The sequence below is a fragment of the Podarcis muralis genome, chromosome 2 (assembly GCF_964188315.1).
Source record: "Podarcis muralis chromosome 2, rPodMur119.hap1.1, whole genome shotgun sequence".
NCBI classification, from domain to species: Eukaryota; Metazoa; Chordata; class Lepidosauria; order Squamata; family Lacertidae; genus Podarcis; species Podarcis muralis.
In genome coordinates, this window is record NC_135656.1 from 23,820,147 (window position 1) to 23,847,262 (window position 27,116).

General features: G+C 41.1%; 1 protein-coding gene across 4 annotated transcripts in view; it reads left to right on the plus strand.

Moving 5' to 3' along the window:
- CEP112 (centrosomal protein 112) overlaps positions 1-27,116 on the plus strand; it is a 212,625-nt gene that overhangs the window by 97,987 nt on the left and 87,522 nt on the right. For all 4 annotated transcript variants that reach the window (XM_028713174.2, XM_028713148.2, XM_028713183.2 and 1 more), the window contains one exon: positions 4,215-4,397. In XM_028713174.2, coding sequence (XP_028569007.2) covers positions 4,215-4,397 — 183 coding nt within the window. The remainder of the gene's footprint in view (positions 1-4,214; positions 4,398-27,116) is intronic.

Consider the following 27,116-nt stretch of genomic DNA (forward strand, 5'->3'; position numbering starts at 1 on the left):
CGCAGTATTTGGAATTTCAGAAATCCTGGGTGCTGTTCCAAACTTCTCAAACAAAGATATGCCAAGTGTATAATTTGATTCTCAACACTGTAACCATAATCCAAGGGGTATATGTTACCCCAAATGTACCTTTCCCCATCTCCTGTGGGGAGGGAAAGTGCATTCAAAGGCAATTCTCAATGGATACAAAAGCTTTCTTTAAAAGTGAATGGAGCCACCATACAAGCAGATATCTGGATCAAGGCCTACAGATGCCTTCAAAAAGAGGTGAAATGCTAAATGGCCTTTTTGGTAGTGGCGCCCAACCTGTGGAACGCCCTCCCATCAGATGTCAAAGAGATAAACAACTACCTGACATTTAGAAGACATCTGAAGGCAGCCCTGTTCAGGGAAGTTTTTAATGTGTGACATTTTAATGTATTTTTAATCTTTGTTGGAAGCTGCCCAGAGTGGTTGGGGAAACCCAGCCAGATGAGCGGGGTACAAATAAATTATTATTATTATTATTATTATGCTTAAATCCCATTGCTTTCCTTGAGACTTGTGTGTTTGACATCCCGTTCCTATGCATCTGAGAACAAGGGCCAAGGTTCAGGAGTTCAGGATTAGCAAGAGCTGCAAAGTAGTTCCAACAAGTTTCCCCTCCTACTTGCAAAAGTTTTAATCAGTGGCAAAGAAATCCCAGGTATTCGTTAGAATCCATCTCCTTACACACCACATCTTTTGAATTTTCCTGCACTGTCCCAGCTAAATTGCTGCTGCATTCTGAGAGAAAGAGCAGGAACAATGAGGTCAGTACAATGCCAACACACCGGCAAGAGCACTGAATTGTCTCCACCAATGTTATTGCACCTTACTGCTGCCTTACCACTCCCCCACTCTCTCTGGTATAAAGTAGTGACACAGCCAGAGGGGAGGTCAGGTGAGCACTACAGCTCCACCATGCTGTCCTCCATTGATGTTAGGGGCAATTTCCTCTAATATATCTATATTTAAATGTTGTTTTTTGTTGTTGTTTAGTTGTATCTGACTCTTAGTGACCCCATGGACCAGAGCACACCAGGCACTCCTATCTTCCACTGCCTCCCGCAGTTTGGTCAAACTCATGCTGGTAGCTTCGAGAACACTGTCCAACCATCTCGTCCTCTGTTGTCCCCTTCTCCTTGTGCCCTCCATCTTTCCCAGCATCAGTGTCTTCTCCGGGGAGTCTTCTCTTCTCATGAGGTGGCCAAAGTATTGGAGCCTCAGCTTCAGGATCTGTCCTTCCAGTGAGCACTCAGGGCTGATTTCCTTCAGAATGGATAGGTTTGATCTTCTTGCAGTTCATGGGACTCTCAAGAGTCTCCTCCAGCACCATAATTCAAAACCATCAATTCTTTGGCGATCAGCCTTCTTTATGGTCCAACTCTTTAAATGTATCACCCCTCAATTCCAGGTTTGCCATCCCACTGTAGTATATCCAAGAAATGAAACCCTAGATGGTTACTATACCAGGCTACAATTGGAAGACTTGTACAAGTGTGTCCCTGCTTCATCTATGAAGGATTTGGATCACCAGGGGTAGTGGCTAGGTTCAATTTCCACACTAGTAGTATCACCAAATACAAAACATTACACTTTACCATACAAGTCTTTCCTCAAAGCATACAGAGTTTCTTCTCTCCAAGCACCACCCTGGGTTTCTGTAAATATTTGGACTTCCTCTTTGTTGTACACTCCCTTTTACAGTATCATAATGATGGATATTCTGCTAGTTATAGTGAAAACAAGCATATAGGAAAGAGAGGATACAGAAACTGATATTTGTTCTTTTCTCACTATTTTCTTTTTGATTTAAGAGTTCACAGATAGGGATACTTCATACATTTCTTTGATGAGCTGAAAGGGTTCAAGGCAATGCCACCCAAGCCATTTTGCGGCCTGAGGCAAATGGCAAGATGGCGCCTCTCCCCAGTCCTTGTACTGCAGACTGGTCATTCACAGTGGTGACAGCACAGTGTCCTCTACTGCAACAGATGGCACAAGCTAGCTTAGAGGAAGTAGGTCAGAACACATGGCACACATAGCTCTGTCCCCTACTTAGCATTTTTCCACCTGGAACCTCACTCTGTCTCATGATAGTGCTGTCCCTGGTTTAAGAGGACTAGAAAGGGCAGCATGGGTGGACCACCAGAAAATCAGTTGGCAAAGGGAAAACCGTGGTGTCCATGAAAGTCTTTCTAGTGTTGTTGTCATTTAGTCGTGTCCGACTCCTTGTGACCCCATGGACCAGAGCACTCCAGGCACTCCTGTCTTCCACTGCCTCCCGCAGTTTGGTCAAACTCATGCTGGTAGCTTCGAGAACACTGTCCAACCATCTCGTCCTCTGTTGTCCCCTTCTCCTTGTGCCCTCAATCTTTCCCAACTTCAGGGTCTTTTCCAGGGAGTCTTCTCTTCTCATGAGGTGGCCAAAGCATTGGAGCCTCAGCTTCACGATCTGTCTGTCCAGTGAGCACTCAGGGCTGATTTCCTTAAGAATGGATAGGAGCTTCAGTTTTATTTTATTTTGACAAATATTTATGAGCCAGTTTTTAGAAGTTTGGAACAATGTGTCTTGATTCTGGTGCTCATTTTGCATGGAAGCGCATCCTGTTCTGTTCAAAGAAGCTTCCTTCCATATAAGTGGATTTAGGCCTTGATGTGTTAGATAAAAATGTGTGAGTATGTAGGCAAGGGCAGGCGAAATTAGCCGGTTTTAACTAATGCGTAATTCCAGGTAACTCACTGCTGAATGTATCTTTCTTTTTCAGGATTATAATTACGATGCTTTGTTTTTATTAAACCGTACAAAAAGATGTTAAGCACAGTGTATAACACAACCCGATTCCCTTCTGAGGTTGGAAATAAAATATTTTTTAAAAACACATTTCCCCTTAGTCCCTGAATAGGGAGGGGGCGGGAATCTTTTAATTGCAGTGTTACAAATGCACATAACAGCCATTTCCAAGGACACATTTGCAGCTGCCGGTGGCAGAAAATGCCGACTTAAAAAATGAATGCTATCGCTTTAAGATAAGGTGCTTGCGCACTTTTACCCACACAAACAAGATCGATTTTGAGCAGACTCCTACTGTTTGCTTTCTTTTCTGAAGAAGAAGAGGAAGAAGTGGGATTCTCACGCTGACTATAACCAACATATTCTCGATAACGTGCTTTTTTTTCTTCTCCTGAAATCCACCAAAACTGAAGAAAAATCCAAGTGACTGTTCTTAGCAGCTGTGTGGCCTGGAGTTCACTAGGAAAGCTGGCTTCCTGCAGTCCCCTATTCATCACCTGCTTCAAAGGCAGCCTAGCTGGCTATAGTTTGCAGGCCAGGTAGGGTGCCATTGTGCACAGCCTGGGAGGATTAGTATCAAAGCTGCGGCAACCAGGCCCTTGGTCTCGGGCTGCCATTCAGTCTAGCGGGGAGAGGCTAAGACTGGCCAAGGTCATCGTATCCAGTGTGGTGTGGACTGGGAAAGGATCCTTCCTGAGAATAGAATGCTTCTTATGAAATCATGGCGCAAGCTTGCAGCACAGCAGGTTCCCTCCTGAAACACATACATCTGTTTATGTTGGTGTACCGTAGCTGACAGCGGAATAATAGAGCTCTTGTTTAATGTGTGTGTGTTTGTGTGCGTATATATATTTCTCTTTAACGAAAATAATATATGTACAGTTGCCTAGATGGGCTGGGCTTTTATTTTGGAGAAGTCATAGCAAAATATTTTAACAGATTTACCGATGCTTTTGTGTGCAAGCATGAAGAGCAGAAGAGGCTGATTTAACCATTTTTAATCTGCGTCGCTGCTGGATGTCAACAGCAGGATACTTGGGGAAACGTATACAGAATACGACAATGGCGTGGGATTTTTTTGGTGGTTTTTAAAAAAAAAAAAATTAAAAACCACACACACACATTCTGACATCCATACAAGTACATTGCGTTTGTCAAGATGTGCCGTATTTGTTTAGCTGTCACGCTTAACAAAATTGCTCCGATTGTGTTTTTTATTTTTATTTTTTTAAAAAAAATAAAGACAAAGTTAATTCGAGGTAAGGATGACGTAAAAATAATAATAATAATAATAAAGTGAACTTGAAATTGTGGAGGGTGGGAAATTAAGCTGTAAGATGAGTTGTCATGACGACAGGGATGTTCTATTGATGAACTGTACTCTCCATTGTCCAATCAGATAGTAGAGCTGAAGCTGGAGCATGAACAGGAGAAGACGCACCTATTCCAGCAGAATAACACAGAAAAGGATTGCCTGGTCCGAGAACATGAACGGCAAATTGAGAAACTGGAAAAACAGCTTCGGGCTGCCATGACAGAGTACGACAATAAAACCCAAGAATGCAGGAAGCGAGATGTACAGGTAATAATCAATAGCATTTCGAAAGTCATAGGCATTTAAATAATACTAATAACAACAACAACAGTAATAATAATTTTATGTTTTTCCAGTTTGGTGGTTAATGCACGCTTTTGATCACTTGCAAAACTGGCATATAAACACAAAATTTTCTCCCTTTTTCCTTCTACCGCTCCCTCCCCCTGCCACTGCAGAAAAAAGGCTTTAACTGCAAAAACCACAGGTAGCCAGATTAAGAATCCCATGGTGTGCAATAACTTGGCCTCTTATTTATAATCTTGTCTCATTTTCTTTCATGATGGACTTAAGGGGGGAGGTATTTCCTCCCTCCCACTTTATCTACAATAACCCCCTCCCTCCCCTTCGGACAAATCTATTTTCAACATATCTGAGTTATTCGTATGGACTTTTTTGTTTTAGTTTTTCTCCGCAGGCAGCCTGCAAATAGCTTGTGCTTAAGTTTCCATTTGATTTCCTAGTGTTTTGCGTTTGGGGTATTTTTTAAAATAATTTTTTGAATATGATTGACTTGAGTTCACCTGATGAACAGTTGAAACGCTTTGAATTTGGAGTTTTCATTAGGTATGTCTCCACCCCCCCATGTATATAACCCTATGTGTGAATGTCTAAAAAACTGATATATATTATATGTAATCACACAAATGAACACACGCATACACATACATGAATACATACATATATTCACACTTCCCAGTTCTATGGTCACTGTTGGAAGCCATTTGGCAGAATAACCTCCAGCTGTGGTAGCATTTGACTCTTCAAACTTATGGATGAAATGTGGACTGTCAGCATGGAAAATTATCTTTATTAATTGTTCCGTTTAAACAAATCATTTTAGTTCATTGTGTGGTGTTTACATTTATCATGCAAGTATATAGGCGTAGTTCATTATCAAGAATATATGTGCTCTGAAAGCCTGAAGTAAAGACAATAACTTGAAAGCATGTATAGTGATGTGATATGTGTATCTATCTATATCTATCTATCTATCTGCATTAGAATAGCTTGGATAATTTTATACAGAAATGGGCTTCTTTGTTTCTGTGGGTTAACTGCCATATAGTTTTCGCGTTTTGTATTTCTTCCCCCATTCTGGGTGGAACATGATGGCTGTGTTGGCGCCGTTCATTGTAAAACCTTAACTATTGCATTGGTCCATATCTAAGCAAAATTAACAGCTTATTTTATTATTTTGCCTCATGAAAGTAATCTCTTTTACAAATCGCGAGTATGGGGTGCATCTAGACCATTATACATTTTAATAAATACGTTAATATATTAGAATTATTGGAACCAGTGCTTTTCCTGCTAGTTGGATATTTGCAATGGATGTAATGCACAAAAAGTTTGACTGTAATCAATAGGTCTTAAGCATTTAGTCCAAGTTCATTTGTAATCATTGGGACTTATTTAATTATGCCCTTCAGTTCCATTGACAGAAAATTATCTATGCCGAATGTTGCTGGATTGTACCAGGCAGGGATATGACTTTTGAGTTGTCACTGTTGAAGCTATTTCATCTTTACTAATCAGCTTGTATGTACTGCCTAATGATTTCAATTCATGGTAGCGGTTGGCAATGATATTTTTTAAAATATTTATTTCATATATACAGTATTATTTTAGTAGCGCTCTAAATTATCCCTTGAGCTTGTATGCTTCCTGATGGTTCTGGTATATATTAGAGATTAAGCAATCCCTAATAAGCTTTCAAAATTGGTTGTTTTTCTATTGAAATGATTAAATTCCATGTTTATTACTTTTACTATTATTTCTGCGTAACTATCATGGCAGTTCAATAAGAGGAATGTACTTGTTCACGACTAGGCCACTTGTTTCAAAATGCTATCTGATGACTATTACTTTTATTAGGATTTTTTTGGGGGGAGGGGATGAAGGACCAATCCTGTTGGATCAAACTGATAAATGGTAGTGATGTTACTGATAAAATATTCTATTTACACTTGGCTTTTCATACAAGTGGTATTTAGTGATGTGTTTTACCGCCATCTGCTAAAGCGATTTAGATAGTGACATTAACAAAGCAATAGCAATGTGTGTCTAGGAAATCAGTATATATGAAAAAGGGTGACCCTCATTATAAGGTGTAAGATTTACGTGAATCATGTTTGTACAGTGTGACTTTACACCCCCATTCCCTCAACAACATAGTGGAAGCCATTTTGTTGAGCTAGCTTCTTCATGTCCTTGTAATCATTATTCGTCAGATAAACATATTTTACTTTTTCTGAAAAACCTGAATGATCCATAGTTTGGTTGTTTGCCTTTATGGCTCTGGAGGCATTTTCCATGACTCTTCCGCTGTAAGTATAAGTGGATGCAATTTTTTAAACCCTCCATATTGATGGAAAAGTTTCACAAAGTTCTGAAGAGAGGAGCATTTTGAAGAGTCACCAGAAAGGTTTACACTCTTGCAACGTACTGCTGAAGTCTTAAATTAACTACTGAAATAAACAAGATATTATAGACATTATTAATATAAGATACATTCAAATTGGTTTGCAACTCAAGAATGTGAAACTTGTATGAATATTTCTTAATACTAGTTAATGTCCCCACAATTATATCAAAATGTTGCATATGTCCAGTTTTCAACAAATTGTTAACTCAAACTGAATTTTCTCGATTAGAATGAATATCACTTTTATGTGGCCGATCAGCAATTGTTTGTTTTCATTTTCATATACCATTTGAATTTCGTTTTCTCATCACTATAAGCATATGTCTAACCTTTTATCTCTTGTTGGGTGATAACATTTGGCAACATCAGCTAATCTCTTAAGGGGATGGTCACCTCGACATCTAAGAGCATATCTTTAGGGTTTTTGCACTTGGCAATAATCCTTCACTGGCATTCTTTGCAGTAATTCCATTGAGGTTAAATAGCCTCCTTACTTTGACATTTGGGAGTAAATGTTTTTATTAAACTCGGTTTTAATTCACTATGCTAACACTTGCTTATGTGCATAAATACTATGAACTTTATTTACACACACACACACACACACACACACACACACACACACACTGTGTAATTTCTATCCGGCCCTTCCTCCCAAAGGGGCCCAGGGCAGCAAACATTCAAATTATAAAACAATTATTTTTTATTATTTTTTAAATGCAGTACAGATAGAGACTGAGAATAAATGTGTGCATTATATTTCCATCTTTGGAGTTATTTTAATAATCAATGAAAAGTACTCAAATTGTGACTTTTAAAAACCATAACCTTTAGAAATAGACATCTTTCTAAAAGAAAAGATTGGTGCTCTCTTTTCTAAAAAAGACTCCATTGCCTTATAACCAATTTTTACCTAGCTGCCAGCAAATGTATCAGTTTCACCATCACACTCTTTCTTGATCCAGTTGTCACCTTTTCCCAAGCACATGACACATATTCTTGCCACTTCAAGGAGTGAACTGTTCACATCTGCTTCATAGTTGTATCTTCTTAATCCTTATTCCTTGGCTGTTTGACCTTTGGACAAAGAAGAAAGGAATGAACTTCAGAGAAATCACATTACTTTGTTCTGTTGTAAAATGGGCACCAAAAATGAAACCTTTTCTCCCATTTTCTGTTACAATGTGCTGCCCTGCCATTTTCTTCCACTCATAAATGTTTCAGCAATAAATAGAGCACCAGTAATGTCACATAGGATTAGTAGTTAAAAAGTTGATATACTGTCCACTTGTCCCGGAACAGTTTCCATCCCATAAGGTGAAAGGATAAATTCCATCTCTCTCTCTCTCTCTCTCTCTCTCTCTCTCTATATATATATATATATATATATATTTAAGTTTCAAGATGAGTGAAAATAATAGCTTTATTAGTTCGGGATACTTTCAAAACTCTCATAAAATGAGAGAACTGAGCTTGATGAAATAGTGTTTATAGCCTTCCTTGCATTCTGTTCTTGTTAGTTTACTCTATTTGCGTGTCTTCTTTTCTGTCGCCCTTTTCCTGTTGTATATTTTCCTACTTGGTTTCTCTAAAGCTTCACTGTGCTTTGCTACATTTTTCTTCCATTTCTTACTCTGTCTTTAAAATTCACTTCTGCCACCTGTTTGCTGCTTAATGGGTTCTTAAGCAATCATGGTGGTAGTCCATTTGGAGTGTAGCTCTTGCCCTCTTTTTATCACTATTTATTTGAAAAGCTAGTCTCAATCTTGATCTATTTGCTTATGGTAATTTCAGTTTTTATTGACAAACAGCCCCATGAAATCTTGCTACATGTTTCTTGCTTAGAAGGCTTGTGGGTGAGGGTTATGCCTTTTCCTGAAGTCAGAGACAACAGAGAGACCAATAGAGACATGCATATGAGGCTCCCCTTGGCTTGCAAGCATGCCTCTTCCCCTCTGATACAGTTGTGATGAGGAGACGCAAAGCTTTCACTTCTGGTTTTTTTTATTTACTCCTTTCTGTTTTCTATTAATCGCAGGTTGTCTTGTCATGTGAACCATGCAAACTTGAAAATCATAGCTATGGTTTGTGGAAGCAACTTGGCTTTCAACCATAGTTTATGCATCTGACTCGTTTTCAGTAGACATAGTTAAGATTAACCAGAATGCAAAACTCAGGTGACATGCTAAACTGCAATTAAAGCACATCATTCCCATTTCCTCCTTGTGACCAAGCCAGAGGAGGAGCAATGGTGCAGCAGAGGCTAGACTCATTTTTTGTAATGCCAAACAGTGGTTTAGCATTACGTCTGAGTGTTGCCACAGAGCTGTTAGTGACTTTGGCTGCCACATTGCACATTCTGCTTTAGTCAGTAGACAAGAATTTCAGATATTTATCCATTCGCTGAAGATGCTGTCAGTTTGCATTTGCTGTGATCTTCATTGTTAGGACAGCTATGATATCTGTTATGCATATGAAATAAAAGCTACAATTATGTCTGGGACACACACACAGCAGTTTGTTGTTCAGTCTTGGCCACACTGATGAATTAGGATGCAGATTTTATTAGTAAAGCTTTCATTGGCCCTTGCAGCCACCTTCAGTTTTTCGCACCCATTTCCTAACCATAGCCTGCAACATGGGACCTTGTTTAATTGTTTTAAAAATGTATATGTTCCTGTTTTCTCTTCGCTCTGTTTCACTCAGGGCATATCTACTCTGCAGAGATCTAGGTCTAAGTCATTTGTTCTCCCTAGAAAATCTAAGACTTACAGGCAGGGGTGGGTAGAGATCTCCAACAGTATTTTTAGCATTCTCATCAAATCACAGCTCCAATAATTGGGGAGGGAGCTGTGACTGTTAAAGTGGGATGGGACCAGTATAAATTTGTAATATAGACACATTCCCACTCTCTTCTTCTTTCTTCCATTGCTGTTTTTTCTCTTTGTAATCCATGCGACACACACAAGGCTGGTTTGCATGTGATGCTAAATCATAGTTTAGTGTTTCACAGACTAGCCTCAAGGAGCCTGAGCAAAACACTTGGCTTCTGCACTTCCTACACCTCCATGTGGCCTGGAGAAGGACTTCTGTCAAGTCTATTTTCACTTTTAAAGAATTTCAGCTTCGCATTAAGTAGAAACTAGGAATCCTAGATTTAAAAGAACACTGGCTAGTTCGATAAACCTTTCATAACTCCTGGCTTAAAACTGGCTTATTGTGAAATTGAGTAGAGTTTGTCTCATATGTAATGCTAAGCTGAGCTTCTTGAAAGGTGAAACTAAACTCACTGAATCTCCTCCTCTGGGTCAAGTGGGAGGAACAGCCATAGCAAACTATTACTAGGTAACTTAAGATTCAAATATTAAGTGTGGGCATTATGGTAATCCAAAATCTCTGCCTCAGGTCTGGAGAATCATTCACTTTATAGATCCATTAATTCTTATGTTGCTTAAAAGATGTTGAAAATGCAAAAAATAATTTGTGAATATGATTCTGAGGTGGTTGGTTTTCTCAAGTGCTAAAATGTTGGTGGTTGGTTTTCTCAAGTGCTAAAATGTTTTCCTATTTCTCGCTGCACAGTTGATCCCAAAGGACAGGCAACAAAGAGTAGGTGAAACAAAACCTCATTAGACCAATTTTTGTGTGTGTTGTAATATGCAAGCCTTCAAGTTTCATAGTATTCTTAATTAGCCATAATACTTTATTTTATTCCTTGTGTTGGAGCTTATTTACCAGTCAGCTGTGGATGTTTTTCTCTAGGCTGATCCAAAAGAAGGCCAACATTCTGTTGAATTCTGAAATGCCGAACTTGGGAAAGCCCATTCCTATTGAAGCCCAGTTGTCCATCTAGCCAAGGGAGCAGACTCTGCTTAGCTTTCCCCTTAACCTTTTCTTTGGATACTGATATTCTGTATTAGCCTTGTTATACAAGTATCTGAGAAGACAGTTCGCTTTCACTTTAGTACTTGTTCCCTAGTTAGGTGCTTCTAGAGTTTTCCTATAGTACCCTTTGCACTTTTCCTAGTCTACAGGAAGCCTCTTTCCTTGCACCTGTCTGCTTAGCCCCCTCTGGCTCTTAGCATAAATGCAATAGAGTGAAATGGCAACTTCCAATCACAAATCAGGGATAATCTGTGGTGCTACTGTTGAGATCATGGAACAATATAGGTACTTGAACTTGCCCACTGGGCAAAATTATTATGGGGACTCTGAATCAGAACCTATTGAACTTCTGGATTCTGTGCTTCAGAAAGAAAGTTTGTGGCCTTAATGATCAGTAGGTTTACATGAGATATAAGATGTCCTCTGACTTCCAAATTAACAGCAGTCAAAACCTTACTGTTCTCTGTTTCCCAGTTACATTCTTACAGGAAGGCAAGCTTTCAGAACCAGGGATCATTAAAAAGGTGGATGTTGGAACGCCGTCATTATCCTGCTCCCAAAGAAGGTTGGAGGTTGCAGAGCCAAAATTGGTTGTTAGCCGCAGGAACTTTAGGATGGTGACGCTGACCTCTAACAGTAGTCATAATGTGGCAAGGAGATTTCTAGGGTGTGCACAGACTTGAAAGTCTTGCATGTATATGATTCTGTAAAGCCGTGTTGCAGAAGATAATACATGTTTTGATGGATAAGATAAATATGAACGGCAAAGTGGGTTATCTGGCAGCATGGCTTTGGATAGAGAGACGGTGATAAAATGGAAGAAGGAAAGGTTAGTGAAAAGGAGGTTGTATTTCTTAGTCATGGTGGAGAGGAATCAGGTTTGAAGCCCAGATTGTGGATATAATATATAGCCATAGAACAGGGTGGTGTCAATGGAGATACAAAGCATGCAAAAGAAATTTGAATGGGAACTCTATTTTCAACTAGTTGTTGTTGGGGTTTTTTAGCCTATCTACAGAGATCAACCCATGTTGAAATATTATCAGCCCAGATGGCAATGTAAAACTGGACATCAAGAATGAAAGACCAAATACAGGCATGTAGAATACAGTATTGCTAGCCTGTGTTGAAATAATACTGCATGAATCCCCTTTCCCCAGTGCACTTTCATTGAAGAAGGACAGGACCAAGACCTGGACCCTGGGTTGCTATACCAGCTCTGAAGAAATAATATTGAACAGGAGCCAGCAAGAGATACTAAGACTGTGTACACACTATACGTTTAGCACATGACGTCCCCCGAGGAATCCTGGGAACTGCAGTTTGTTAAGGGTGCTGTGAATTGTAGCTATGTGAAGGGTAAGCTACAGTTCACATGATTTAGGCGGGGGTAGTCATGTCCCTTAAATGTATGGTGCGCATGCAGCCTTAGGAACACCAGCAAAAAATTAAGAACCAGGTGAGGACAGTCCGTCACTAGGGTTGGACAGATCTGGGACACACGATGTGGGCATGTCCAATGATACATTTGTTTTGGTCTGACATTGTTGTCTGTGTCAACTTTGTACTAGTGAAATCCTTGATATTTGCTGATGTTTATGTGCTTTTAAATCAGATTCCTGTAGTGTGGGGATTAGCAAACAACAAAAGTGTGTTTTATGAGTCCTTGTGGTTGCTAAGAGATTTATACTTTGAGCCTGGAAGGATAAACACCATCTATTAAGCCATGGTCTGAAGACCTCACTGCCCTTTTTGCATTCAAACATATTCCTCACAAATGTGGATACCTCTCTGGACATTTGGAAGGCTAATATCTATATGTTTAAATTAAGAGGGACTTACTGTATTCTCAGTATGTGTTGATGGTTTTTTCCCCCCTTTAACTCCTCCCTCCCATTTTTTCCTTGTTAATTTTTTTATGGGGTTGGGCAGATCCTTTACAGTTGGTCTGCCCCAGGCCTCAGAGAGGATGAGGCCAAGGCTGTCCCATTCTGTTTCCAGGTAGGTTTTTAATGGGAAATGCTTAAAAATCTCCCTGGAAACACACTTTTATAAAAAGTATTTAGAAGGTTGTTTGAGGATTGTGCGTTGCCTCAATTCTCTCCCTGCTGCCTGCCACCTCATGCTTGGACTACACATACAACAAGTTCCCCTAGGAGCAACAGGGTGTAAACAGAGGGCAGCCATATTTTGACTCCCGTAAAGTTCCCCTGGAGCCATAGAATGCCCTCAAGTCTCGTCATTCTCAGGGGAACGTGCTGCATGTACATTCAAAGGTGCCCAAGCACTAGCTGCTCAGACTATGGGTGGTGCTCTGTTTTAGAAAATTTAAAAGGAGAAATGGGAGGGGGGAATAGGGGAAGGAGGCAGCACACAATCCTTGAAGGAATAAAGAAATTACAGATTATGGAGCATTGATATGATCCAGGTCATGTTCCACCAGGATCAGATCAGGTGAATCTACTGTGGAATCCAAGACAAGCAGATTCCTCTCCCATCTCTATCTGACATGGCTCTTTAAAAGAGTTAAGCATGAAAAACAGGAAAGGAGGAAGTACATTAAGAAGGCGATAGAGGCCCTGGCATTTATCCAATCAGGAATTCACTGCTGGTTTCTGCAAAAAAATTTCCAACATAGTGCAGCAGACATATTAAGAAACAATCCTGGAAGTGGGTAGAAGAGGGTTTAGGTAAAGGAAAAGGAAATAGTTCTTAGACTTCTTTAAACATTAAAACCATAGCCACAGTGTCTGTGGTCTGCCTCCACAGTTGGAGGAAACCATGCTTCTGAATCCTGGTTGCTGGAAACCAGGGGAGGGGAGAGTGCTCTTGTGTTCGAATCCTGATTGCTGGTTTCCTAAAGGCAACTGTTCAGCCACTGTGAGAACAGGATGCTGGACTAGATTGGCCATTGGCCTGATTGAACAGGCTTTCCTAAGTTCTCACGTTCATGCTTCTGCAGAAAAAAATTGATTATACAGTTCCATTGATACTTAACACAGATTGTGGTGCATGCATCTTTCTGGATTGTTCTGGGTTGGAGTAGTTTGGCACATGGCCTCCTGCCTATGCAAACTCCTAAGGCAACAAGTGTGCTGTGGCACCCTGGGGTGCCTTGAATGATGGTCAGGGTGCCGTGGGCAACATCGGCCTCTGTCCTTCTTTCCTTCCCTCCCTCCTGTGATGCCCTCCCACGTCTTTGCCTCCCAGAGGCTTCCATGGCTGTTTGTTGCAGCAGCCCTGGCTACAAGCTCCCCAGGCAAATGGTGCCTCTGGGGCTGGCCAGGGGGTGCTTCCCAGGGCCCTGTGGGGCAGTGTGAGGAGGCACCTCTCTTTGGCGCGGGGTGTGCAGCTCAGAGACCAGGGGTGGTAGCAGTGGCTGCCTGGAGGACTCCCAAGGAGAGGGGAGAAGAGAGGAGGCTGAGGGAACACTCCACAAGGGAGGGTATTCTAAAAGGGGTGAGGGGCTGCTGGCTCTGTAGGCAAGTGGTGACATAACTGGGTTCCTGAGCCCCACAGGGGTGCTGCAGAAAGAATGTGTTTGGTCAAGGATGCTGTGGACCCAAAAAGGTTGAAAACCTCTGTCGTAAGGGAAAGAACTTAGGTTTCCTTTTGCAGCAGCCTCTCCATGTCATTTTCTAATACAGTGGTACCTCGGGTTACAGACACTTCAGGTTACATACGCTTCAGGTTACAGACTCTGCTAACCCAGAAATAGTACCTTGGGTTAAGAACTTTGCTTCAGGATGAGAACAGAAATCATGCTCCGGCGGTGCGGCAGCAGCAGGAGGCCCCATTAGCTAAAGTGGTGCTTCAGGTTAAGAACAGTTTCAGGTTAAGAATGGACCTCCAGAACGAATGAAGTAGTTAACTCGAGGTACCACTGTACTTGTTGAACAGCAGATTATTTCAAATAGATTCACCTAAAATAATATGGCTAACATTTGTTATTTAAAGCTTGCTACCCTATTCTGTATAGGTCAATTTATTTAGAACACATGACTGTCATTTCTTTGTTTTCAAAATCAAAGTAATTCACTCTTTCAGAAACAGGGAGCGCCTGAAAAGCTGTCAGTGTTTTAACATTTTTTGTAGATTTTTTTAAAATGATAAAATAGCCGTTGGTTTCATAGCATGTCTTTAAAGCAGCATGCCTTTCAGATTCCTGAAATTCAGGTAGCAAGTTAGCTTGGGGGTAAGGGGAATACAAGAACACCATAGCTCTTCCTTTGAAGTACTGAGTCATTTTTTGGATCTTTCAACTCAGTTTGGCCCAAATTACAGACACTGTTCATACCTCAATTACTTTAAATTTGAGAAGACTTTTTGTGGTACTTAAAAGAAGTCAATATGCAAAGGGCGATGGAGAAACTGAACTTATCAAAGACATTGTAAACTTAAATTTATTTGGTTGATATATTTTCATCTGTTCTACACTATCTGGTGGCAATGTATGACCAGGAGTTCACATATTTTGGCTTTTCCTAGTAGGCTGCCATTCTTTGTGCTTGCCACAGGGGCAGAGGTTTCTCATACCACACTAAGCTTTAGACTAGAGAGCAGCAGCATGAGTTTGTTATGTTGCTTTTGTCTGTTGTGTTGAGCTTTGGAGTAGGCAGCCTCCAGAGAGAACCACTCTCTCTCCTCTTTTGTACAGGAGAAGAGAGGTATTGGAGCACACTGAGCTTTAGATCAGACAGATCTGCTGTTGCAAAGCTCAGCATAAGTTAGCGTGCTTGCCCTTCATTTTCTGCAGCTTGTGGGAAGCTCAGGGGAGAACTCTCTTCAGTGTTTGTCATCCTACCTCACCTGAGATCTAGGACTATTGTCTCTAGGAAATGGATTTTTGAAGGTCTGGTGGTTAATGTCCAATTGTTTCGTTCTGACAAAAATGGAGGTTAAGCAGGCCAGATGTTTTTGTTTATTTAGTAGAGTACAGTGGTACCTCGGGTTAAGTACTTAATTTGTTCCGGAGGTCCGTTCTTAACCTGAAACTCTTCTTAACCTGAAGCCCACTTTAGCTAATGGGGCCTCCTCCTGCTGCTGCGCCGCCGGAGCCCGATTTCTGTTCTTATCCTGAAGCAAAGTTCTTAACCTGAAGCACTATTTCTGGGTTAGTGGAGTGTGTAACCTGAAGCGTATGTACCAACCTGAAGCATATGTAACCCGAGGTACCACTGTATAGTGTGCTGTGTGATCATTTGGAGGAAGGGTGAATGCTTACTATCTCATCTCTTTTTAAGCTTGAGGCATTTAGGATGAGAAAAAGAAGGACTTGGACCAATCAATATCTCATAAGCAGAGTTTGTGAGAAGCCAAAAAGATGCTTGTGAATGTTTCTCATTCCCCATGCTACTATAGAGATAAGCAGGAAGAAGATCATATTATCCACCCTGGGTCATCCTAGTCAGGAATTGCCTCATTAACCAGAGCAGGGTAACTAATGTGTAGTAACAGAGTGATTAACATTTCAAATAGGGAGTTCCGGGAAGCTTGATTTGTAGTCGGACTAGAAAGCGCGTTCCTTATTTGTAACAGACGGGGAGGTACAAAATAGAAAGGACTTCTTGGCTGGAAGCCCAAGTGTTAAGCATCCCACTATATGCTTATCATAATTGTGTCTTGAAATCAGATTTTGGTTTGCTAAGATGAATTCCAGTTTCAGCTAAGACATTGTGTTTTATTGTGTGTAGATTGTGAATCACTGGTTTTCTCACTCCATTGTTTTGAATAAAGGTTGTTCTTGGAAGCTTCAGGCAGAAATATATAAAGTGACATCTTCTCACAAGTATTTTGATGCCGCCCATTTCTGTGTATTTGGTAGGAAATGAATAACAGGCAGAAGTTAAGTGTAAACAGAATAACAATGGAAATACAATATGATGGATAATGGTACAATATAAATTTGTGGGCTTTGCATATCACGTATAACTGAAAATGTGCTATATTTATAGTGTTCACCTGGTGTTTATTATTTTCCTTTCCTTTCTTTTTTCTTTTTCTTTTGCTTCCGGAAAATTTTTAATTGTTGGAAGACTACTTTGTCCTTTGTACAGTTACAGGTTTTGACCATTAATCTATTTTAATCAGATATATATGATGCATTTTGTGGAAAGGTCCACTCAGCATCAGCCAACCAAACACAAACTGTCAGTTGGCTGATCCAGATTATGATCTCTTATATTGGCATGTTGCTTATTCATCCTTCTTGAGGCTACTCCTCTGTTCAGTATTTCTCCCTTCTCTTTGCACTTTGGCAGATGCAGCTTGTGATTAAGTTATGAGCTTGGAACAACGTGCAGTGACTGGTGCAAATGTAGGATCTGAATATAGGCGGGCTGAGTGTAACCCTCTTGTCATGGTCTGACCACTTCCAGGGAAGTTTGGGCTATTGTCTGCAACCTTGCCCTGCAGTGGTGGGGGACCAATTCAGATGGTCTGCCCTTGACACCTGTTAGGTCACACAGTTCTGCCTACCAGATGGTGAATGGCCCTCATAGCATGTTGAGAGCAGTTTGCATGGGGCTTCAAGAATAATGTTGCTCAACCCTATAGTGCCTTAGACACAGCAGTTTTTGCAAGTCCAGTTGAGTTGTCCAATGCAGCACCTTCCCATATTTTGTGGAATTAATTTTGGTTTATGTGTCTTGATGGTGTAGACAGGGTAATGATGTGACCAACTTCTTGCTTTCTTGACCCCTGTCCATCCTGGCTGGTCAAAGCTAGTTTGTGTGGTAGGACTGACTGACTGGGTGGGTGGGTGGGTCCAGGGTATGGTGAACATGGTTCTGTTCAGTGGAATGGAGCCTGCAGCCCTTAAGCGGTAATGAAGAAGCCCATTATGAACTCTGTGGTTTACAGTAAATACTGCCAAGCCGCATTCTTGGGCACAGTGGTGCAGAGAGTGATGGTGGAGCAGTTGCAGGAGTTTCTTGATCTGGATTCTATCTGGATTCATTTCAATCCAGGTTCAGGCATGGTTTAGGGCAGGGGTCTGCAACCTTTAAGACAAAAAGAGCCACTTGGACCCGTTTCCGAAGGAAAAAAAACTGGGAGCCGCAAAACCATTGCGACATTTAAAACAAATATATCTCCGGAGCCGCGATCTGACAGCGGGCGGGAAGGTGACGTTGGGACGGTGCGTGACTAACGCACGCACCGCCCCCATGCGACGTCACAGCCAGTATAGCGCCCGCCACAGTGGGGAGTGTTGGGGCGCACAATGCGCCTCCTCCCCTCGCTAGTATCCGCCCCGGAGCGGCGGCAAAGGTGTAAAAGAGCCACATGCGGCTCCGGAGCCGCGGGTTGCAGACCCCTGGTTTAGGGACTGAATCAGCTTCGGTCACCCTGATGTGTTGAGAGCGGGACAGAGAGGGAATGCATCTCTACTCCTGCTTCCTGACCTGTTGGCATCTTTTGATACACTTGACCATGGCTCTGTGGGATGGGAACTGGGGGCAGTGTTTTGCACTGGTTCTTATTCCTTCCTACATGGCCGTGTCTAGAGAACAGCATTGGGGAATTGTGTCTTGGACCCACGGTCCTTGTGCTATGGTGTGCCACAGAGCACAGTCCTGTTAAACAACTATATGAAACCACTGGGGGGTAGTTATTAGGAGTTTTGGAGCAAAAACAATGAGATACTCTGCTGATAGTCAGCTGTTTCTCCATAGCATCTGAGTCAGAAAAGGCTGAGCATGGTCTCAAACCTTGTCTGGATATAATTATGGAGTGATGGTTTGAGCAATGGGAAGACAGAGGCATGGTGGGTGGGTGGTTCCATTGTCCGGAAGATAGGTCAATGCTTGTTTTGGATGGGGTTACTCTTCTTCTGAAATAATAGTTTAGGTGTGTTTCTGGATTTATCTTTGTCACTTGACACTAGGAGTCAAGTGGCTAGGAGTGCCTTTTACCTGTTATAGGTAGTGAGCCGACTACGGCCAGTCTTAGGCAACTTAAACTTAACATTTGATTATTCTAATGCACTTTCTGTGAGGCTACAGAAGCTCCAGTGCTTAAAACCTTGCACTGGTTGCCTATATGTTACTGGGTCAGATTCAAGGTTCTTGTAATAATTCACAAGGCGCTTAACAACATGGATCCAGGATATCTTAAAGACTGCCCAATCTCTATCCCCGCCTGAGGGACAGGAATCTGTGGAGGAATCTCTGTTGGTGGTCCCCCAGGGCTCAGATTCCTGGTGCTTAAATATTACAAGCTGCCCAAGCCTCCCAGGTGAGATTATATAGGCACCCTCCTTGCTGAATTTCAGGCATGTGGCTGATGCTTTCTTGCTGCAGAAGACATTTTAAAGTAGCGTTTGGTTTTATGCTAAATTATTTTTGTTTTATTGTCCAATTTTCTGTGTATTGTTTTGATGTACACCGCTTAGAAATGAAAACAAGCAGTATATAAATGTATTAATAAAATAAACAAACAGGATGATCTGTGGCATGTAAAACTTACTTTAATAACAAGGTCTACATAGATAAATAGTTGGTGTCCCCTGTAACTTACTATAAATAAGGATGTTTATTTATGATGCCTGTAGCAGTTTTAATGTCAAGTGCTTTTTGTAATCACTGTTTCTTTTGTCATAACAACCTATGAGTTTGGTCATTACAATTCCCATTTTCTACATAGACGAAACTTTCTGGTTTAGGCTGAAACTTTCTGGTTTAGCTCAGTGGTGTTTTTTTTTGTGAGTTGTGATTCCACCTTGTTTGTATAGTTTAGTTTAGTAAATATAAGTCTTCCCATGAAACATTATGGTAATTGCGTCAACTGTATAAAAGGCATTTTATTTGCTTCTCCACTACAGAATCAGGAAGATAGAGTTCTTCTTTCTTCTTTGGTGATCACTCATAGCCGAGTAAGATTGTCTTCCATAAACACAGTTTTAACAATGAGTCCATAAGTGACTGTGGAGGCCAATTCTGGATCCACACGTCCTTCCACAGTGGGGACATTGGTTTCTGGGTGAGAATTGATTACAGTGTGGATTTGCCAAGCGTGCCTTCCTCTTAGCATGTTTCTCCCTTGCGTCCTGAGTTCGAGTGTCTTCAAAGCCCATGACACCTTTGGTAAAGGCTGTTCTCCAACTGGAGCGCTCGCAGGCTAGTGTTTCCCAGTTTTCAGTGTTTATACCACATTTTTTAAGATTTGCCTTGAGTCAGTCTTTAAACCTCTTTTGTTGACCACCAGCATTGCGCTTTCCATTTTTAAGTTCGGAATAGAGTAGTTGCTTTGGGAGATGATCATCAGGCATCCACAGAACATGACCAGTCCAACGAAGTTGATGTTGAAGAATCATTGCTTCAACACTGGTGATCTTTGCTTCTTCCAGTACACTGATATTAGTTCACCTGTCTTCCCAAGTGATGTGTAAAAATTTTTCAGAGACACCGTTGATGGAATCTTTCGAGGAGTTGGAGATGATGATTATAAGTGGTCCATGTTTCACAAGCATACAGTAAGGTTGGTAGTACAATAGCTTCGTAAACAAGTATTTTGGTTTCCCTGTGAATGTCCCGGTCCTCAAACACTCTGCACTTCAGTCGGGAAGGTAGAGTACATAAGTAGCAGCCTATTGTCATAGCTGGACAGCTGAGCCCCAATCTTCAGTCCAAGAAGTTATACAAACTCCTACATTCTTGGCTAGTAGAAAGGGGGTAAGGAAAGCATGAAGAGAAGAGACTCATTTTCCCTCTTGCAGCTTGAAGTATGGGGATGGAATGTTCAGAATTTCCCTCTCCCACTCTCAGACCCCCTTGACACATACTAGCATCCCAGGAACCACTTCCTCACAAGGCAATCCCACACCTCTAGAAGCAGAGAATTGTAGAGAGTTGGAAGGGACCTGTAGGTTAATCTGGTTTGGCCCCCTGCAATGAATGTGTGTGTATGTATGTATATGAATTAATCCCATGGGTCTCCTTGCAGGGTACTTGTTGGGAAGGAAAGGCTTGCATGTTGAGTATTGTGAGGTCACACTGGCAGAAATCAGCTCCCTCTGCTGTACAAGGAGTGTATGCAGCAGGCCTTGTTTTCTTATGATGGGTTTGAGAGACAAAGAAATGGACAGAGTGGGGTATATAAACAAGCAAGAGAAGTGCCCTTAGTGTGTCCTGTCTTTTATGGCAAGTTAGAACATATTTGGGGGGGGGGGGTATTGGGAGGAGTATCTCTTTCTCTTTTGTTTTGTTTTAAGAAGTGCAGAATACTACTCCTTACGTTTCCCATACATAGGTTCTGCTTCGTGGGATAGTAGACTAGTCTTTGGGATAATTCTATTTATTTTTTGTAATGTAGCACAGAGAATGCACGCAGATAGCTTTTTAAGCCTACTTTTTATGATGGGGAAGAAAGCTTCCTAATAATAATGAGGATGAGAGAAATTTTCACTGTGTCCAAATGATGTGAAGGAGATTGGAGGGGTCAGAGGGGTTTACTAATTGCCACCTGAAGAAACCTGAGAACAGAAATCTAATACAGAATCTAAAATGAAGTGCAGATTGTGCCAGCTATTTGCAGTATGTTCAAGGATATATCATGTAAAAATAATGTTAAAGCTGGCACAGTATCCTTAGAAGCATGTACCTCTTTTGTATATTGATGTGCAGAGCTGCTTTTGTGGCAGTGACTAAGATTTTATGAATTGATTGTGTAATTTGTGCATATTTGTAGGTTGTGGATAATGTTACTGCTTCCTCTCTATTGATATGGAGCACATTGTGGCTTAATCTTAAACCAACGTGCAAGTCTGTTTTTTCTTAGAAAATTGTGTTCTAAAGGTTCTGTTGTTTTCATATATTTGGGTTACGACATGGATCCCCACCCTGCCCTCAATAAAGCATTACTTTGTTTTGACATCTTTGCCCATCAGCTAATTATAAAGGGACTCATTGTCGATGATGGCGTAAGCCAGTCATCACCCCCAAGAAGGGCATAAGTCAGTCTGATCATCAGTGGATGCATGCAAATTGGGAGAGCTCTAGTTCTCGCACCATTTAAAGAACAAAGCATGCAACGCACAATAACTCTTGTCTTTGGCCAGTCCCATCAAATTTACCATAAATATGTGAAGGAATCTAAATAGTGTGGGCTCTCTGTGGGCAAAGTTCTTATCTAGCTTTGTGAGAATGCGAAATAAAGTATTCATTTAACCTACTATAAAAATATGTATGCTATGCAGTTATAATCATATGTCATTATTCAGAAAATACAGCAGAAACTCTGACAAATTAAAAACAGAAGGATGTGTCTGCAAGGGCTTTTTCAGTCATTAAAAAGCTGCTTCACCTCTCAGGCAAACTATTTAATGGCAACTTCTTGCTCACTGTACTGACATCTTCAAAGGCTTTGACATCTGTCAGCCTTTGAACTACCATTAAAAAATATTATCCCATTTCCATTCTTTTATGCCCATTTTTTTAATTATAGCCCTTCTTTCAAGTTGGGAACATGGTTGGTTTAAATGATGCTGTCCTTTCGTTTTCAGCCACCCAGCTGCGGTTTGAATAAATTGATGTCGAATCAAAGGCGGGACTTTAAAGGGAAAAGGTTTGATGGACTTGGACTCCGAACCAGATGAGGCTTTATGATGAAAAGGGTTTAATCCCAGCACAGGCATTGCTTCTATCAGTCGAGCAGTACAAAGCAATTCATATATATAGGTTCACGAGAAATGATCTATTTTTTTAAAAAACAGCACAGATCTTTTCAGGACTTGCAAATGTGGCATTAGCTAATATTCAGAGCAGTGATTTCCTTTCATCCACTAGAAGCTTATGATTATAGTACAGTTCTCGAATTGGAAATGAGAGCTGCAACACAGATTTAAAGCTATGCTGTCTGATTTGTATTCAATATACATGTCACTGCGGGACAAGCTAGTCTAGGCCAAGCTGGTTCAATAAAAGGAACAAGCAGTTTCATCATTTGAGATTCAGAGAAGACGACAGGGAGAAAAAGCTGCCAATTAATTAGTACCAGCATCACCTGATGCTTGTGCAACTGCTCTTGACGGATATAGCATCTTTTCCAAAACTGTCCCAGAATCAAATTTTAACACTCACTTTATTTGAATAAGAATTATTCCCTTGGCATCCTCCTGCAGTAAAATAATACACAGCATTAACCAACAATGTGTAATTTATATTTGCAGCATCACTTGTCTTGTTGAATTTTTGGTTTGAACATCTTTCAGTCATGAAAATTATTGCTCTTCCCTCATAACAGCTGCCTTCATTAAAGCTGTAATTATGTATGATTATGAGGAGATCAGAAGACTTTTTTAAAAAAAATATATGGTTCGTTGCTTTATAATACTTTTTTTTTTTTTTTTTACTTACTCTGGAATTTCTTATCTGAAAAAGATACTCAGCAGTGTTTCTGATCTCTATAGATGAAGGAATATGTTTAGTGAATAAACATTTACAAAAATTAGATGGGTAAGGGCTGTACACAGAATTCATGGTACCAAACCTAAAGTGACATGGTACCATATCTGAAGGTCTGTAGGTGAATGTGTCAGAGCTCATCATTATCAGAGATTAAAGATGTTCTTGGCATAATCTCAACTCCAGAGATTTTGCTTTGCTTTTCTCTGATCTCCGGCCATTATAAGATAATTGATTCAGATTTGAGTTAAAAACTCTCAGGTGATTGCTATGAAGCCCTTGTGACTCATACTACTTAATTGTCAATTCTAAGGATGATGTTTTAGGACTAATTGAAGAACTGATAGGTAACAAGCACAAGGTCAAGATAGTATTCACCAAGGAGTGCATTCTGAATTGGAATAGAGGTTATGGATAGGCAAGATCTTAAAGCAAATGGTCTATCTTGTAATAGTTTGTGGGCCAGAAAGTGTGGTTGTTACTGTCTTGGGTGAATAGAATCATAGAATGGTAGAGTTAGAAGGGACCCTGAGGATCATCTAGTCCATCCCTCTACAATGCAGGAATATGCAGCTGTCCCATATGGGGATCAAACCTGTGACCTTGGGGTTATCAGCACCATGCTCTAACCAACTGAGCTATCTTTATTTGATAGGCTACGAATCTAGCAAAATCACCATGTCTGTTGGTATTTAGTAGCCTTCATACAAAAGCAATAAATAGAATAACCAAAATGTGTAATACAGTGGTACCTCGGGTTAAATACTTAATTCATTCTGGAGGTCCGTACTTAAACTGAAACTGTTCTTAACCTGAAGCATAACTTTAGCTAATGGGACCTCCTGCTGCTGCTGCGCCGCCGGAGCACGATTTCTGTTCTCATCCTGAAGCAAAGTTCTTAACCCGAGGTACTATTTCTGGGTTAGTGGAGTCTGTAACCTGAAGCGTATGTAACCTGAAGCATATGTAACCCGAGGTACCACTGTATCCAGTTTGGGGCTATAAATTTCACACCTTTTGTCCAGTTTGGCTCCAAAATGCTCACGTCGTCCCAAAAAAGACCCATAACATATTGAAATAATTTTGGGAGCATCATGGCAAAGATGAAGAACAGACTGTTCAAGGTCTGTAAATAATGCAATGATTTTTTTAAAAAAAGATTTCACTTACAGTTAACATAGTTCCTAGAGTCCAAGATGTGATCTGCCCTCTGCAAAGTATACACCAAAATGTTCCTTACTTAGCCTGTTATCCGACACTGATCAGTGATTGATCATATCCCTATTGAGGTAACTTTCTCGGTGTAAAACAATACTCCTCCCTCTCTTCATCTGTCAGCACGATTCCTTCCAATTATGTGAGCCTTAAAGCGGGGTAGTTGGTGCCATCTTGAGGATTACATTTCTTTCATAGCCTATAACCTTAGTAAAATCATTAGCCATGATGCCTGTCAGTAATGAGTAGCTTTTACTTGGGTGGGTGGGGACCTCTTCTACGTGAAATAAAAGTCAGAGAGAGGAAAATGAAAGAAAACGTACTTTTATTAAGTCAGTATGTAGCTACCATACCTTCATTCACAAATCATGAAAACTGCAAAGCTGAAGTACATTTTCTCCAGTATTTTAATCATAAAGGTCATTGTGAATATCATCTCTTTCAATGACACATTCAATGTCATATTTGTTTTCATCAGCTTGCTTATTACAATGCTGTACAAGGCATATTGCTGTTCATTTCATTCTTCATACAGGTACCTGTGAGTGCTGCACAATATAGCTTACACCTTCAGGACAGCAGTTCCAGAACTGACACTGGAGTTGGCTTTCCAGTCAACCATTGTGTATTCTGTCTCTGTAGTAGAATTTCATAGGATTTTATAGGGAAACCATCACTGATACCAGGTTCCGCTTGAATGACAGTTAAAAACCACCTAGGTCTTCTAGGTTTTACTCAGACTAAATGCATTGAAATTCATGAGCATAAATTAGGTCCCCCAATCTCAGTAGCTCTGTTCCGAGCAAAACTTATTGAATATCACTCATAGTTTGGGATGGGTGGAGGGAAATAGTATTCATCACATGCAATTTGACATTGCTGAAAGCCACTGTGATTATTAATGGTATTTATAGCCTGGTTCTCATCAAAGTGATCTACGGCCAGGTCACCATAGTAGAAGAGAACTGTTTTCAGCTAGTGCTGAAAGAGGGACAAAGGAGGCACCAGCTGAACTTTAGGGGAACTGTATTCCACAACTGAGGTACCCTTGCTGAGGAAGGCCTCCCCAGCCAAACTTAAAAGCTTGGGCAGAACAATCAGTAGGTGTTATTTCAGAAAACCCAAGTCCTGAGCTGTTCAGGACTTTGCAAATCAACTAACACTTTGAAGTGGGCCCAGTGACAAAAGGCAGCCAGTGTGAATTATTATGGACCAGTGTTACATACCGTATTTTCCCGTCTATAAGATGCCCCATGTATAAGACATGGTGGCCTCTGATTTAAGAAAATGGGGAGAGATTTATCCGTGTATAAGACGCCCCCAAATTTTGGAAATTATTTTTAGGGGGGGAAACCTAGTCTTATATACGGAAAAATACGGTATTTTGTGCAGAGATGCCTGTTAATACTTCAGCTGCTGTATTTTGTGATAGCTGCTGCAATACCTAGACTCCTAGGGCATGGGTAGGCAAACTAAGGCCTGGGGGCCGGATCCAGCCCAATCGCCTTCTAAATCCTGCCTACGGATGGTCTGGGAATCAACGTGTTTTTACCTGAGTAGAATGTGCCCTTTTATTTAAAATGCATCTCTGGGTTGTTTGTGGGGCACAGGAATTCGTTCATCCTCCCCCCAAAAAATAGTCTGACCCCCCACAAGGTCTGGGGGACAGTGGACCGGCCAGTGTGGTGTAGTGGTTAAGAGCGGTAGTCTCATAATCTGGGAAACTGGGTTCGAGTCTCCGCTCCTCCACATGCAGCTGCCGGGTGACCTTGGGCCAGTCACACTTCTCTGAAGTCTCTCAGCCTCACTCACCTCACAGAGTGTTTGTTGTGGGGGAGGAAGGGAAAGGAGAATGTTAGCCGCTTTGAGACTCCTTAAAGGGAGTGAAAGGCGGGATATCAAATCCAAACTCCTCCTCCTCCTCCCTGCTGAAAAAGTTTGCTGACCCCTGTCCTAGAGTGTATTCAAAGGTAGATTTGCATGGACAAATTGCAGTACTCTGAATGGGAGGTTACTAGAGTGTGGAGGCACTGTGTTCAAGCTATCGCTGTCCAGAAATGGCTGTAGCTGTCAAACCAGACAATGCTAGAAAAAGGCACCCCATGCCACCAGGACCATCTGAGTCTCCAGTGACAAGGTCAAATCAAGGTGTATCCCTAGACTACGTACCTGATCCAGGAATAGTTGAGTGTTGTCAAGAATAGGCTGGTGTTTCCCAGGTCTGACAACCAGCAATCCACAGCTCCTCCATCTTGGTGGGATTCAGTTTCAGTTTATTAGCTATCATCTAACACAGGGACGTCCAACTCCCAAGAGACTGCAGTCTACTCACAGAATAAAAAACTGGCAGTGATCTACCCCTTTTTGGGGGGGGGGTTCAGTTGTTGAGCTTTTTTTAGGGAGGAATGTCCCGTTATGGAGAGGAAAATGTCGAAATTGAGATTAACCAACAGCTCGCTGTTGGACATCCCTGGTCTAACACATTACAGCTACCACACTGATCCAGCACCTGCAGAGCTTCATGTGTTAAGGGAAGAGCAGTAGCTCTGTCACAGAACACCTACTTTATATATAGAAGTTCCCAAGTTCACCCCTAGCATCCACATAAACCCATATAACTCCGAGAGCCACTGCCAGCTTCTGCTTTTGATCAGCCACAACTTGCTGTGTTATCTGAACCAAGAACTCCAATTAACTGTGGTTAGTTTCAGCAACTAGTGATGTATGGAAGTAAGAGCTGGACCATAAAGAAGGCTGATCGCCGAAGAATTGACGCTT